The following is a 16,733-nucleotide window of genomic DNA, read 5'->3' as shown; positions in this document are numbered from 1 at the left end:
AGGTGTGAGGAACCCCTCTGTGGCAGCAGAGTTGCCTCCACATGTCACTAGCGCCACACACACATGCGGATGGGGCACCAGCAATGTCCACCCAACAGGTTTCGTGTAGGCCAGCTCGGCACAACCGGTGCGGGCAGACAGGACAGCCCAGGTTTTGCAGAGCTTTGCGTGTCTCCTGGAACGAGGAAGAGCAGAACAGTGCTCAGCGCTGGCCAAGAAACCAGCTCAGCAGTTTGTTCTGTTCGAGCAGAACAAACTGTCCTGAGGGACTAAAGGACAGAAGTGAAGCCCAGGACAAACCTTGCCCATGGTCACAGAAGTCAGGAAGTTTAGCAAAGACAGAGGGGAGAAGCGAGGCTGTGGCCTGGCGCTGCCGAGGCTGTGTGTGATGTGGGGCACTCTGGTAACAGGGAGAAAAGAACTAACATCTCTTGCCTTCTTTGGACAGTAGGAATGTTTTAATTGAGAAATTGGTTTTAATTACATCAGGTGATATCACAGTCTATTTTACAAGTTCAGGGTAAGAGGACGTGTGGACCAGTTACACAGAAACCCAGTGAAAGGATGAAAAACTAAACCATGAGAAATGAAAAGGTTAACTTAATTCCCAAAAAACCAAAACGCACTGAGAGTTGGTGTGAGTGGAAATGGGAGGTTATACCGAGATCCAGAGAAGTACAAAGGATGAGACTAACATAATTTACAGTATTGGTTCTGCATGACCATTGTTTGCCCGTTTTCAGAGACAGTCTTTATTCCCCAACCCTTCGCTGAGCAGATGGCCATGTCTCTGAGGGTTTGGTCTGGTCTTGTCAGAGGAGAAAGCAAAATAACGGATGGGCAAAGTCACAACCCGCGTTGAGCTGGTCCCCAGGGTCACCGCCTACAGGAAGTGTCTTCCACTGGATAGTCAGGGGGTTCTGCACCAAGAACTGCATGGAGGAAAACTAAAACAGCCCCAAAAAGCCCCATCTCAAACGTAGAAAAGTCTCACTCTGGAAGTGCTTACGAGGAGGTCATCATCATAGAACTTGGTTTCTATAATAACATTACCACTGTGGAAGGAAAAGAGAAAGAAAAGATATTAGAAGAATGCGAAAAACATTAGAAGATGCTCATTTCAATGCTCTCACCAGCCTGGGCTTGCATCTTACACCCCCACAAGATTAGTTTTAGTTTGGAGGCGCTTGCAGTGAGTGCTACATCCCCATCCCAGGCCCCTGGCTCTGAAGGATCACTCCGCTGAATTCCTGCACGGAGCAGTTCTGCCCCTTCTCTAGGCTCTGTACCAGGCAAAGAGCTGTCACAAACATTACACTTCTGAAGTATGATCTGAACTTGTCTAAATAACTTGGTTTTTGGAAATCAAACTGGCAGCTCTGCTGTGGCTCTAGATGTTTGTAACACTGAGCCTGGAAGAGTGTGAGGTTTTTGCTACAGACTGGATATGCTTAAACTCAGCTGTCAGGGAATGTTCTTATTTGATGTTCCCAGTCGTTCTGGGAACCCTCTCTGCAGAGCACCTTGTTTAGCACCAAATGCCACATCTCCATCTTCTCCTGCTGTTGAGGAAACACGCAGACAAACATGAGGTCCTCGGGAGTATCAGAAGGTGAGCGACTCTACAAGGCTCAGCAGCTGAAAGCCGGTATCTCTGGGCTACAGAAATGCTTTGGGTTTCTTTGGGCTGGTGATTTTACTGAATAGCTCTCAAACAATATTTTAGGAGACCTCCAAGAATCAGAGATATGGGCTGCCTAGCAGAAATGTACAGACATCAGGGAAAGAGTGGGAAACTGGAAAAGCCTCATGGTCACTTGTCACCTTCAGAGAGCCCAGTCCAGAAAACTGTTTGACTTCCTTGAGATGCTGAAGGACAGCTTGTCAGATGTCGTTGTCTTTCTTTATTCTGATTCCTAAATTCGGCGCTGCCTGTGCCAACAAAAAGCCGCCAGCTCCAGGAGCCATGGGTGCATGGAGCATCTCCGAGGTTCTGCCCGGTGCACTACTCCAACGCCAACGCGCCCTTCTGAGTCTGCCATTTCCTTGGCACGTGCTGTGCATAGAAATCAGGGATAATTCCCTTCCCGGAGCCTTCTCTGGGCCTGGCTTTTCTCCAGCCATGGGGGCTGGAGAGGGAGGTCTTCCAGAGGACACAGCGACCTTGCAGTGGGGCTGGCTGCTCTCTAACTGCTTTGTGTTGGCAGGAGGAGGCCTGTTCCCTTCTGCCTCTGCTGGCACCGTGCTCCTCGTGTGCCTGCCAGCACCCATCCAGCACCACAGCAGCCACAGCGGGGAGGTGGCTTTTTGTGAACGCGGATTCCCGGAGCCTCCAGCAAGGAGCTTTTCCCCTTCCTCCTGCCACGCTCGTGTGTGGCAGCTCTCCCTGGGCAGCGCCCGCCAGGCACTGCTCATCGAAGGGCTGCAGACAGGTCACCTTCCCAAAGCCCTTGTGCGACCGCAGCCCGGGCTGGATGTATCAGAGGAAGGTGTGTGAGTCCCGTTACAGATGACTGTAAAATAACCTCTTTTCTAGTTGTTAGGGTTTTTTTTTTAATCCCCACATACAATACCATACAACTAAACGCTTATCTTATACCTCAGTGTAAAAGATACAAACATGGCAAAAGGGTACAGTGATGAAACAAACACTGGAGCAACTTCAGTGAGGGACACATCACCTGAATAACACCCACCTTCAACAAGATTCACTTATCAGTAGCTGGATTTGAAATTGGCCCAAATACTGTTTTTTTTTTTTTTTTTTTTTGCCTGGATGTGAAGGGCACTGGCTGCAAAACATATTTAAATCCTTTCACAGATCACTTTTCAAAAAAAAAAAACCCAGCTCTGACAAAGGATCGGTTCCAGTTTCTCCAATTTTCTACTGCTGTATGAATGCAAATCGCACCTATGGGAAGGAAGGTAATAAGGCTGCCTTAGCCCCTTTCATCTCTCAAGAGCTGGCACTAGTGGGCTTGAATCAGTGTTGGTAGCAGCTCCCTCTCCTCATTCCCACCGTGGCCCGCAAGGAAGTGTCATGCACTGCGTTTTCTTTGCCTGCTCTCAGATTCTCTAGCCCCAAGACACTCACGTTAAAACGTTAGCTGGCATCATCTGTGATTCAGGTGCTGCCTCTATCAAGGACTGCCAAGTGTTTGTGGAGTTAGGAATCACAAAACCGAATTCAAAGAACCATTCTGCAAAGTAAAAAGAACATCCAGAGGCACATGAAAGGGGGGAAATCTGCAAATGGGCCTTTTGCTTTTCACGTGACAGGCAGGAGAACTCCCTGAACTGCCCTGCTGGGCTGCCGATATTTTACATTTGAATTATTTGGTACAGCTTAAACTGTACTGAACCCTGCCTTCTTCCTAAAGCAGATGCTCCCTTTCTAAAATGCAGTAGTCATGCAACCTCCTTAGCACTGAGCAGAAACCTCACCACGCTTAATCTGAGACAGGGAAATCACATTCCCCCTCTTGTAGACATCCCCCAGATCTAGCTTAGACTAAGTGTACAACCGGTTGCCCAAAATACAAGAAGCTCCATGTTTTATTTCCTCCCCTCCCTGTAATTAAGAGTGCAGTGGAGGGGCTCAGATATGTGGCTCTGGAGCCAATGTATCTCAGTGGAATGAGCCACTCGGTGGCACAAGGAGAGGAGAGCAGCGCCCGGGCATCTCCCGCGGGCTGGATGAGCACGAGGTGCCCGAGGAAGACGCACGAATCCCCGTAACGGGCGCCTCTAAAATAGCCTCTCTCCTAGCCCCAGGCAGCCTGTGGTGGCTGTATGCCCTGCAGCATGATTACCCAGATTTTTCCTTACATAACTAAGTGTTAATACACTTATGAAATGCTTTGCCTAATACTGTGGCCCATTAGTCCTGACGAGCGCTTCAGTGCTACTCTGAAAAATTAAAATGACCACGTTTAACTCATCCTAGTCCCCGCAATCCCCGCGTCCCGGGGCATTCCCTGCGCTGCGGGCCTGCACGCACAGCACACACATACCTTCTAGACACTGCCCTTTGAAATAAACTTTCTGTTCCAGTCGGAATTTTTCCATTTGTTCTGCTGAAGAGAAGTTTAACTCCCGAGACACTGCTTTGCATTTCAGGATTTTTTTAGGAACTCGAGCTGTCAAACAGATAAACAACCATTATTTTAGGCACAGTAAAGCCAACATTGCTGCTTCATGGGCTTTTATACTATACTTTGAAATAAGGATTGGTGCCAGTCCAAGAGCATGGCAGGAGAAACACAGGCCCAAAGGAGTCCCTCTGCTTCTCTTTACGCTGGTGAAAACTGAGGTGCAAACACATTAAGTACCTTGTCCAAAGCCAGGAATGAAACTTGTGACAGAACCAGGAGTACAACACTGGGCTTTCAAACTCCTGGTTCATAGCCATTTTCTTACTAAAACCCACAATCCCTCAAGTCAAAGGATGTGACTTAGATTTCTACACCAGGAAGTGTGCTGAGGGTCAGCGCAGCCCAGAGCCTGCTGTGTAGATCCACTGTGGAAACTCTTATCAATTCCGCTTCCATTCTAGACTGCACATCCCAATGAAACCACAAATGGGTATTCCTCAGAGCAGCAGCAGTTCTGATCATCTCATATATTCCCCAGGAGTCATCCTGGAAAGTGTCTGTTCCCCAACATCCAGCCCTGAATAGGCAATACAGTTGATACCGGGCTATAGAGTTGAAGAGAGTAAAAATCAAATCAAATCAAATCAAATCAAATCAAATCAAATAAGATAAGATATTTAAGTACCAAAGTTCTCTAATTGTTTTTAGTCTTTCTTTCTGTACAGAATTCTACCCGGCAGCATCCTTTACTGCCCTCACACGTACAGACTGTAGCCTGCTATGAATAAACTTCCCCTTTGTAGCTAAGTGTACAAGGACTTGTTAAAACTATTCCACAATTTAGTAATCACATTTCTTTCACCCCCAAGACAGACTACTGAGAAAGCTTATGCTAATACTGTGAAACTGCAAAATAAAAGGTTATTTTTAATACAAGTAGGATCATGAAGTCTTTAAAGCCCTGATCTGAGAGATTTTAACAGTTATTTAAGCCATGAATTATTATTTCAACTTCACTTTACTTTTTTACCTCTTTTGCTTCAAAAAGATACAAGAGGGTAAAGTCTGATTCTCACTGGTTCGGACATAGACTTTATCCTACACATAGTACTGTTTATTGTTAATCGGGGCATACACTATACCTGCAATTGATTTAAGCATGTATATAACTAGCACACATTCACTCAGGTAGGAATTCGGATTAGATTAGAAAGTGATGAATGGAACATTTATTATTTACCAAACGACTGGTTTGGGGCCAAACTGCACTTGGCTAGAAAACAAAATTTAATTAAAATTTCAATATCATTATGTTTTTAGATAGTTAAACAAATCTACCTTAAACATTTGGGTCAAGAAAGAAAAAAGCCCGTTTATCCTAACACATGTTGTGTTTAAAACTATCTGTTTTCTTATTCAATGGAAGGACTATTTGTGTTTCGTGAATGAGAGCTCACTGTGCTGACTAGAAACAAGCCAGATCCAGCTGCAAGTGTGGGATCTCAGCAGCCCAATTCTAGTTTTGTGTATTGGAAAAAAGCAAACTTTACTGTATTGCATTTCCCAGACTGCCTGCCAGTTTTGAACGCACTGTTACTGAATTGGAAAAACTGGATATGTCCTGCTATCAAAAAGCTGCCTGGGCTCACAGTAAATTTGAGTTTCAGGTGCTTAGGCAGTGATTTGTAACAACTTCCAGTGTCCTGGCTTTCAACCTTCATCTGCAATCCAATACCATGGGAATACTCTTTTTATTTAGTGTAAGTGGTAACAGTAAGTTTAGATATTTGTAGAATATCATGATTTGAAATTTGAGAATTCATTTTTGTAAAGAAACTGGTGCTTATATCAAATAGAAATCTTGCTTAAGTGGAGAATATTTCATTCACTCTCCTGTCACTTGGTGCTTGCTGTTTGCTGTGTCCCAGCTGTACTTTGCCAGAGCAGAGCACAGACCTGGCCCTCTGCAAGGTCCTTGGGACGCCGCGGTGCCCGTCCTGACCCTGCTGCCCTGTCTGCCTTCGCTGGCTCTGCTGCAGAATCTCATTTCCTCACCCCTCCTTTGAATTCATGATCAGATTATTCTCCTTTTTGGAAACCTCTCCCCTTTCCCTGCCTATTTATTCAGAATAATCCATCCATCTCAGTCTTCTTATTGTGCTATGCTGTACATGAATGTCTTTCCTTCTCTCTCCCAGGGAAGACCATCCTCCCCTTAATCTTCTCAGTGGCCCTTCCTAATAGCTCTTCTCTGCATCTCTTGCAGTTTGCAGACACACATCTTGAAGATGGATGACCAGGCCGGCACACCAGGTAAGTTCTTTGTACAGTGGCATTAATCTCATGCCAAAGTATGTTATAATTAATTCCCCAGGCTCCTTTGATGGAGGTGAGGGTTCCTGTTTTATATGGAGCAAAACCTGAGACACGGGGAGGTTATACGATTTCCTAGAGTGAGAACGATGGCAGGTGGGAAACAGGGCAAAACGAACACTCATGAGACACAGCTCCAACCATTCCCTCTGTCCCAAAACACCTTCCTGTAGTTCGTGTCAAACCAAGGCCGTGTAACTGTCTGTTGAGACAGAGTGAAGAGCATTCAGAGACTATATCTGCCTCCAAGGAGCTTTTATAACACAAGATCTGGGAAGAATGGGATTATTTCTTGATTCAGGCCTGATTCCTCATTCCTCCGAGTTCTCTTTTTAGCTGCTTGGGACACTGATGCCCAGAATTATACACTGATTTCAGGATAGTAAAGCAACTAGCCCACAGTTTAAGAAATGAGGTATCACACTCATTAATTACCTCATTTCCTTTGGAAGTCGTGTTTCAATGCCTCTAGTACAGTCTTATTTGAAAGTGCTGGAATGTCTTCCTTAAATGCAGGCACCAGTGGGCACAGTAACACCTGTTAAGGCACAGGGACAGAGCTGTTTCCTGTTGGGCAGCACCGGTGCGAGACGGGGAGCGCGGATTAGCCAGGCCGAAGGAGACAAAGCTCGGAAAATGCTCTGCAGCATCGCCCAGACACAGCTCTGCCTTCCTCCCCCTCTGACCTGCACCCTCCATTTCCAGCATCAGGTCACTCTTGAGCTGAAACAACTTATTGGGCCCAATAATTAACTCTTTTCAGAACGCAGCTGATTTTGCCTGTGCCTTACACTAGCTCTGAAGCCAGGTACCTTGCTGGAAGACTCCTGGGCTCACAGTGTTCTGCCGCAGATCCCTGTATGTTCTCTGGGAACACAAGGATCTTTATAAGCCATTTGCCTCCTTCAGACACAGCAGATTTTCCAGCTTACAGAAGATGTATGACCTGGTACTGCAAGGCAGAACTCAGGCCTTGATGTTTGACCAAAAATACATCAATGTCACCAACGTAATTAAATGATCAAGTTCACTCCAGGTGCTGGAGATTGGCTGTGTGCTATGTGATACTCAACTACCAGAAAAGCCTTCACGGTTAATTCAGTGAGGTCGCACTCCACCGAGCCAGAGCGGAGCTGGTGGCAGGGGACATTGCCTAGCGCAGTGTTTGGTCACCAACAGGAAGGGCAGCGTGGGCAGACGTAGGAGGGGAACGGGCCTCCCGCGTGTTCCCCAGGGCACGCCGGGCAGTTTGTCCTTCACCGCGGGCCGCTCCACCCAGCCCCCAGCACGGCCACACGGTACCTTCGTGCTCCACTCCGGGTACAGACAGATCTTCTGTTCCTTGCCAGAGGATTTTCCCTGTTTCTGCATCTCGGAGGTTCATCCAATTTCTGATTGGGAAGCAGTTAAGGAAAACAAGCCATCCGCATCCCTAAGTACCGAGCTTACAATTCTTTGCTAAGCCCTGAAATAGGCCACTCCAGCAGAGTTACAGCAATCTTCCAATTCTCAGGAGACCGAGATGCTTTTATTCCTAGAAAATAAATGAACAAACCAGTCCTTGACCAGGATGAATGCGGCAAGAGTTGTATACTCACAGATTCAGTTTCCCCTTTAGACTGAAGCTTGCTAACCTCATTTCTCATTTCCCACTGCTTCTAAAGGATAAAGGCAATGCCATCATGCTGCGGTCAGGCAAGAACTTACTAACAGCAACAGATACTTCTACACAAACACTGTTCTCCATTCCCCCTTCCCGAGAGGAAAAGGAAAAAAAGAGGTACTTCCTATATGACGTGAGAAAAGGGGTAATACCAGATTGAACTTTCCTAATTTACAAAAAAAAGTAAGATCAATGGTTGTTCTGTGGTTGTTGACCTGGTAACTCCCCTCGCTGGGACTCTGCAGAGCACTCAGGTGAAACTCCCTTCTCCCTGTCGCCAAGCGGGGCCGTGCCGGCTTTCCACATGCCTGGCTCAGTGAATTAGGCATGAAAGTTCCGAAGCCTGAAACACTCCGATTTTCAAAGGCGCAATTAGTGATGATCTTAAGCATTCCTTTGAAAAATCCCTCCCGTTACATGACTCCGATATCTACACGTCAGAACAAGGAGTCTGCACAGCTGCCGGTACCCTCTGGAACAGGCTCCTTCAGGAAGGCCCGGGCCCCGCAGCAGCTCCAGCCCAAGCTTAGCGCGCTCGGAGCAGTCCCCAGTATAAGCACAGGCATCTAAATAAAGCAGGATCTGCGAGATCAAGGGCACACGAATCGGCTCCTTTCTGCCAGCAAGGCTCCACAGGCCTCTCTTGCTTGTGGCAGCACAACCTTTGTGCTCAGTAACTTCCAAATTTCCACAACAAGAGAAGCAGCAGAGTCTAAAAGGACAGGGGAAAAACAGTGCAGAGCTTTCAGTGCAGCCTGGCAGGAAGCCCCTTGGACAAAACCCTGGAAATTCTGTGGGAGAGGGAGAGGCAGCAGCTGCTCAAGGACCTGACGACAGGGAAGGCAGAGGAAGAGGCAGCATGGACCTTGACAAAGGTATAAATAGGAGCTGTCAGAGATGTGCATGTATAATTCATTCTCTAACATTCCTAGCTTCCATGCAGACTCACACAGACTCTTCACATTGATCAATTTTCTTCCAAAGCTTCAGGAAAGAAACAGATGCTTTAGCAAATTTTGTTTTACGTGCTAACATGTGTTGTAGAATGATGCCTGTAGAGGAGCGAAGGGAAGGTGGCTGCTTCCAACTGCTGAGAGGAGCCTTTCCCTGCTGAGGGCCAGCCAGGCTTCCCAAGTGTCCCGAGAGAGCAAGGGGAGAAGGGAGGATGCGGGCCCAGGGCATGTTTAGTGAGACGTGGCCCTGCGGCTTCCAAACCTGGCAACAACTGGGAGTGCAGCAAAGGACCATGTGTTACCTCTGCGTCCCGCCTAGCACATGGAAACTGCTCCCCAACTTTGGGACAGACTGGAAATCCACAGCTATGAAGACTTGTGCTGATGGCAAGAAAGGGGCCTCCCATGAACGTCAGGACCCCAAACCTCTTCCTGACCTCGGCTAGAAGGTGTCAGCAGAGCAGCGGGAGCTGCGGCTGCCGGCAGGCGCTAGCGGGGGACAAGGAGCATCAGGACAGCAGGACCCTGCCCAGGGCCACGCACCCCGGCGGCTGCGCGCTGGGACCAGCCAAGCCCCAAGCCAACCATCCCAGCCCTCATTTAAAATGGCAACGAACCCAGCGTTTTTAGACACATCTTCCCACAGACACACATACACACTAGCCACGGTGAAGCTATTTGCATAGAAAGCGGCGCACCATCTATCAAGTGCCACGTACGAGAGAAAAGTAACAAATGAGACAATCTGAGCATCTCACAAATTCATTGATCTTCACAACCCCCCAGTGCAAACACCCTTGACTATTAGCAGTACAGTCATTCAGTAAATTGGGCACTTGTTTGTCAAAAATCTTTATTAACTTCAGAAAAGAGGCTCTCCAGAGTATGTACTTGCTATTTGTTCACGAGGAGCTCCCGGGCCGGCCGCAGCCGCGCAGCGCCCACGCTGCTTCCCGCCGGGGCTGAGCTGTGCTGAACACACTATCCAGAACGGCAAAGCCAGGATGGATCCGGTTCCCAAGTGCTCTACCCATCCTCTAACTAACAACCACCTTGCTTTTTTCCATCCTTCTCTCCGTCCTTCCTTTCCCTCTCCTCCTTCACCCTTTCCTTTATTTCTTTTGAATCTTTAAAAAGAAACAGAAATCTGAAAACAATTTCCTAAATCAAAATTTAGATCATTTATAGAACTTACTCTAATGTAATTAAAAAAAAGAGCAAAACCCATCACTAGTGATTTTTCCTTTCTGGCAAGGGAATACCTGACAAAGCAGCAGCTGTGCTGCTTACCTAGTTAGCAGCTTATCACACTATTTCTGTCAATTTGGATAGAAAGGCTGGTACTAGGACATACATTAGCACAAAGAAAATGGAGATCTTGAACCAAACCCACACACAGAGTTATCTTCTAATGTGTTTAATTGGTTTAAGATTCTTCCATCCCAGCATGGGAGATATTGTTACTAAAAATAAAAAGTGCTCCATCTTCTGCGCCGCAGCGGAGACCTGCCGGCAGGATGAAGAGGGCATTTTAAGTACTACTGAACAGGAGAAAGTTCATTCATATGGATTTAACACCATTATTCTTTGTGAAGATGCTCACGTAGAGTCACCTAGCAGGGGTGGCTAAGGAAAGCAGCAGAGAGCCAGGGAGTTGTAAGTTTGTGAAGTTAAGATGAATTTAAAAGGGAATAACAAGAGTGTATCTCTAATTCAGTTTCTCATTCTAAATCACAAGAACAGTCTTTCACCATTAAATTTTAATTCTCCTGGCTTTGGGGGATTTTTTTTTTTTTAATGGGAAACAACGCCTGACTTAAGACTCAATAGATCAAATACACTTCAATCCTGAAGGCAAGGAAGGATTAGGCAGAAGAGCAGAAGGAAGGGTGTACTGTTGATCTATTTATATGCCACCACCTATTGGGTCAGCAAAGTCTTACATAAAAGCTTTGTAGTAGCTGGAATTTGACTTGCTTTATATACATGACATGAATTAGCTTCCTTGCAGACCTACTTTGCTTAGCCCGATGAAGGAGAGAGTTCTGTATTTCCAAATCCAAGTTTTTTTTGTCCTGAATGCTTCTGATCTCGGGGCAAAAATTCTTTCTTTTTTCCATATCTGTCATAGACATCACTTCCTTCAAACAATTCAAAATATACAAGCTTATCTCTAAATGTTTTAGCATTGCAAAAATTCTCAGTGTATTACCACACTGGTAATTACGAATAGCCTTGAAGGATGAGGATGAGTACAAACAAAATGAATCATTTAAAGTGGCATGGAGCTAAAGAAGTTTTGCCTCGATCTCCCTGACTACTCTTTGTGCTTTGTAATGTTTAGCATTTTGACTATTCTAAAGGCTGCAGCAAATGATAAGTGTCATTTCTGCCATTAAAGATCAGTCCATTTTCATTTTGTTCCTTGCTGTCTAAACCATTCCAAAACCTCAGGAAGTTCTGAACTCTTATCTTTCATAAAAGCAAGCCTAATGCTCATAACCACTCCTGGAAGGGAAAATCTTTCATCATCTTTCCCAGCTTTTTTGTACTTGAAGTGCATCATTAAGAACAGTTCATACATGTCAAGTGCAAACAGGATCTCGAAAACTGGGAGGAAATAAGAATTTTCCTATGGGATGACTGACAAAGAGAAGGTGGAGCTGAAAGCCCTGAGCAACTCAGACCTACATATTTGTGGCAGATCCAGGGAAGCTTCTGAATTATCCAACTTTCTTTCTGGATTTGCCATTGTCTCTTGCGAAAAGCAGGTACAACCAGGCGCTCATGACATGCGTGCTACTGCTAAGTAAAGATCAACCTTTGGGGGGTATTTATATCAGATATATATTTTCCCAGAACATCTGCATCTCAGCTATATAATTTATATCAACAGTTGGAGGAGCGAGAACCAAAAGAAGCTATGCAAAATAACTAGAAAAATGACAGAATTAAGGAGTAGACCACCCAAAGGGCCCTATGAGTCTACCCCACTCATGTTATTCATCCTCTAATCTTCCCAATCTCTAATCTCACTTTTTATTACAACTCCCAAATCCCTCTTCAACAGAACTCTTAATCATGTGCTTACATTTAAGCATGTGCATCCATACTCTGAAGAATCAGGCCCTTGAATTCACTTTGTTTGCACACAAGAGAAATGCTGCTGTCTTTAGTGTTTAATAAACCTCAACGATAAATGTCTTGGCAGTGTGTTTAGCAAACAGGCGTCTTTCCTCCTTGCTTAAGGCTGAAATTCTGTATAAAATCGTATTTAAATGAACTAAATGAGTGCCCATCCATTTTGTCTAATAATAAAAGCACAGGAAGAAAACAAAAACTGGAAGCTATTCCTCAAAGGTTACTGGCACCCACAGAGCACTGTCACCTTCTCCTGCTTGTGGAGAGCAGCTACTCTCTTGGGTTTGCTCCAGCCTAGGCAGGCTGCATGGCAGCTCTTACAGAAGCACACAGATATTTTTTAAACTTTGCTATTATAAATGAACTTCTCTGGAGCTGTGCACAAAATACTGGTCACTGTGCTTCTCCAAAGAGTGTGAGGTGCTGGGGACTAGAAAGGTGCTCCACTAAATCCTCAAATGGAAGGCAGCCAATTATTGCTTCAAAGCACTCCTGACACGCCACTGTCACTCAAAGAGAGGCTGCTTTTAAACTCTCCTGCACAGAACAAATTGCTGTGCAACAGAAGCCAGGGAAATCCAAAGATTAATGAGAAACACACGATAAAATGCAGCAAAGATCCACTGCAACCAACAAAGTAATTTCACAGCAAGTTATGTATTTGGAGGGATATATTTAAGAGCTATTGCATCACAGCCAAAACTCCAACATGATATCAAGCACTTAGTAAACATTCTACTATTCTTATTTTTACCTTTCCCCTTACACCTTTGCCTGCAGGTGCTGCCTATATGGATCTTATATTGCCACAATAAATTTTTACCTAACATCTGGCAGTTCTGGATTAAGCCATTCTCAGACCATCCTTGGAAGGACAGCCACACATATTACTGAACACTATGTCAACCTTCCATGAATTTTAATAGAAAGTTATGCTAATAGGGCTGAAGTTAATATTATCACATTATATTGTGTTAAGTGACTTCCAATCATTTTGGCTCTGCGGACAGGCTGCTCCTGTTGTCAAGCTATAGTATGTCAAGCTATAGCACTCACTGCTGTATGTCATATTCTTCCTGTGAGAACATAACAAAGAAACTCTTTATATCTTGAGTGACTTTTTTGAAGATGAGCTATGTTTCCACCATGAAAGCTTTTCCAGATGAACTTCTTTATATATGTAATGTTAGTAGCACTCACCTTGATGCAGACTGTGAAAGGCTACAGCAAGAAGGCAGCGCAGGTCACGCTGCAGCCAGATCAGCTCCAAAGGGATGCTGAGCGCGCCGGAGAACGCCAGCTAACTCGGCATGCCTTGGAAATGCAGTAAAGTCAAATTTAATGTTTGCCACTAACATTTTTAAAACACAGTGGATTACCCAGTTTAACATCTGTGCCTTACAAATGATTTAGGTTCAATAATAAAATGATTATTCACTGTTTTCACCAAAATGGGTAAGTTAAGAAACCCCTCTATAGCACAGTGTGATGTCATCTAACAGAGTAAGGCTCAGTGTTTGCTTCCTATTAGTCTACCCCTAATTGTTACTCCTACTCATTTACTGCTTGAAACTGTTCAGAGTGATTTTTCTCCCAATTTAAAATATTTAAAACAGATTTAGTGATGCCTGTAGCAGGCAAAACAAAAGCAAGTATTCTCACAAAAACGATGGTGAGCTCCTCTCTCAGAAGCATCCAGCATGGGCAGCAGGATGGGAGAATGCTTTTTTTGCAATACTGTTAATTAAGCCAGGTTTCCATTTCACTGACTTTTCCCTTCTTCCTCAAATCAAAGGAGCAAGAAAGGGCTGCGGATTTTTACGGAAAGAGTTACAGACCTAGCGAGGTGAGGCTGAGAGACATCAGGAGGGAAAAGAGCCAACAGGAATACGTTCCAGGGGTTGAACAAATTATTAGAAAACCAACATTGTTTACAGGAGCATCTCAAAAGCATGAACTGCACAAAGATGAGCACATCTCTTTTCCAATACGGTAACACTTACTTTCTCCCCATCTTCTCTGCATTTTAAATTGACCTCAAAAATTAGCATGTTAGAAAAGCTCGAACTCATGCTAAGCAACCTTGGAGTTTTAACATAATTAATGTCATCAGTAATGCTCAGAGTTTGCAGAAACAGCAGGTGAATCAAGAGGAATGACGCGTGCGCTTGGGAAAAGAACGTGCCCTTTAAATTCATACAGCTTTATGAGAGGTTTGAGGTGTAGCTAAGGAGAAAACTAACACCATAGACACAAGGAAAACTACACCAACTATAAGGGACCCCTGGCAGAAGATGCTGTGCACAGAAAGGGGAAGCTGCTTGCTGGATAGTTTTGGAAGCCACCCCAAAGAGTAGCACGATGAAAAATGCAATTAAAACCCAAATATTCCTGCTATCCAAATCTGTTTGGAAAGAGATTTTTTTTCAAAAAAACTTTCAAAATTAGGTAGAATGCTTTAACCCCTTAATAATTTGGAGGAAAAAAAGAAAGTGTGTGATTCAGTTTGCCCACTCTTTAATTTTAGTATATCAAACCATTTTCCTCTTTGCGAGTGAACTCTCAAAGTGATTCAGCGGTTGAAACAACTTCATTTTGTCTGAACTACTTTAGAGCATTCAATCACTTCAGGAGAGCTGAACTGTTATGATAATATTTCAAGGCTTTTAGCAATAAGTGAACTATAGGGACCTTCACTGAAATAATCTATCAGGGGGTTCTGGTGAACAACTTCATTTTCATAGATGAGGCTGTAACCAGAAGCCCTCAGAGGAATCTACCTCCCTGTAAATCATTAGGGCCTATTGTTCTTTGCACAGCTGAAACACGGGGTGTCATGATAGTCATGCAAAGAAATCAGCGTTAATGGAATGAGGTATTTTGAATGCTGATATGCCCCTTTATTTGATACCACTATTTGATTGCTTTAAAATGTGATTGATATTAGTTTGCTTACAAAAGAAAGATTGGCTTGATTTCATTTGTGGGTTTTTTTTGTAATACTCTAGTACTAGATTTTTTTTACATCTTAAAAGGATCTTCACATTTCCCCATGCTGACAGAGCACCCACTTAAGCAGAAAAACAAAGAAATCTTTGACAGAATATTTAAATGGGATAAATATGGCTAGTGTTTTAATATAGTCTCACTTCAATGGCCTGAAGTGTGGAAAAAAAGCTCGAAAGGTTTAGAAAAGGCAGTTCTACCTAGCACTGTTTGTGGCCAGTCAATGCCTGTGTTCCCCAAAACCCTTTGCAGTAATTTCTGTGTTGCATGAAGTGCTGTTTAGGGAAGGTGGCAGCGCTGACTGTCAGCAGGTTCTGCATCCTCCGAACTCCACGCAACGTCTCGGGCAGGAGGTCCCTCTGCTAGAATGAGCAAGGGACAACGGGAAAAGCCTGGAGCACTTCCCGCTGCCAGCGCTTCCGTAGTGTCTACACACTCTCTCCCTATTAATGTTTTTTTTTCCTCCTTTACCACGTCTCCTCTTACAGAGCTCTCTACTCTCTATCCAAGCTCTCTATCCAAGACTATTGATTGCCACGAAACTACTTCTGAAAATCCACAGGTTTAACAGGTTCAGGTAGTTTAGAAGAAGATGTGTCTTACTGGAGGTATTAACATATCATGTAATTCTTAGAACAGATCTGCAGACTGGAAATTGGGGACAGGTTTTGGCATGAAGTCATCCTCGGTGCTTCCACCTCGTGCAGCTCTGCGCTCTCAGCATCCCCTACCTTGGGCCACCCCAGACAGAAGCTGAATCACCCCATTTAGCTAGTCTAAAAGAATGGAATAGACAGAGGGCTACAGCTGAGGGACCAATACATTAACCTTGTAATCATCATTATAAGTACATAGTTCCTACTTATATAATTATATACAGCTATATAATTAATATCATATAATTAAAATTAGTCATACAACTATACTTAATTATACCTAAGCACAGCTGTAACAACTGCACAACTGGGTAGCAAACACGGAGTGCCCTCCCTCCGTGGGGTTCCTGCTTTCCAGTGGTTTCCCATTCGCCCTTAGCCAGAGTGGGGCAGCTGGGAACGGCTGCCGGGCCTTGCTGGTGGCACTGGGGACAGGAAGGCCGAGGGGCTGCAGAATTAGAAGGACTTTTTAGTGTGTAAAATGGCACCCTAAAGCAGCATAAAAAATAGACATGCAGACAGGGCTAGCAGAATGTTTCTAGCTAGAAAAATGAGTAAACATATAAAATATATCAACAGTGTTCTTATTCATTAAGACAATTTTAAAAGAGCAGAAACATAAGATAAGAGGGTTGCAGAGGAAAACATTGCATTTGTTCCTTTGCTTGGGCTATTTTAATTCAAATAGAATCCTGGTGAAAATGCTTGATTTTCCTTTAAACACTTCTCTTTTTTTCTTTTGAACTTGGCGGTACTTGGGGTACTTTTGAACTTGGGGTGCTTTCATCAAGCATGTTTTGAGTTCAGACATATTGAAGTTCTTCAATAAAGTCCATCAGTGGTCATG

The 16,733-nt window shown here is 44.5% G+C and overlaps 1 protein-coding gene across 1 annotated transcript in view; it reads right to left on the bottom strand.

Moving 5' to 3' along the window:
• Nucleotides 1–436: 436 nt before the first annotated feature.
• The window catches only part of PDE6D (phosphodiesterase 6D), a 34,615-nt gene continuing 18,318 nt past the window's right edge, over nt 437–16,733 (bottom strand). The window contains exons 2-5 of the mRNA XM_088525483.1: nt 7,770–7,858; nt 4,014–4,139; nt 3,095–3,200; nt 437–1,055 (exon numbers count right to left, since the gene is read on the bottom strand). Coding sequence (XP_088381609.1) covers nt 974–1,055; nt 3,095–3,200; nt 4,014–4,139; nt 7,770–7,858 — 403 coding nt within the window. The 3' untranslated portion in view covers nt 437–973. The remainder of the gene's footprint in view (nt 1,056–3,094; nt 3,201–4,013; nt 4,140–7,769; nt 7,859–16,733) is intronic.

The sequence above is a fragment of the Tinamus guttatus genome, unplaced genomic scaffold (assembly GCF_059628265.1).
Source record: "Tinamus guttatus ecotype Peru unplaced genomic scaffold, ASM5962826v1 Tinamus_guttatus_pri_ptg000227l, whole genome shotgun sequence".
In the NCBI taxonomy this organism is placed as follows: Eukaryota; Metazoa; Chordata; class Aves; order Tinamiformes; family Tinamidae; genus Tinamus; species Tinamus guttatus.
Note: the sequence above shows the minus strand (reverse complement) of the source record. Positions and strands in the feature narration are given on the sequence as shown.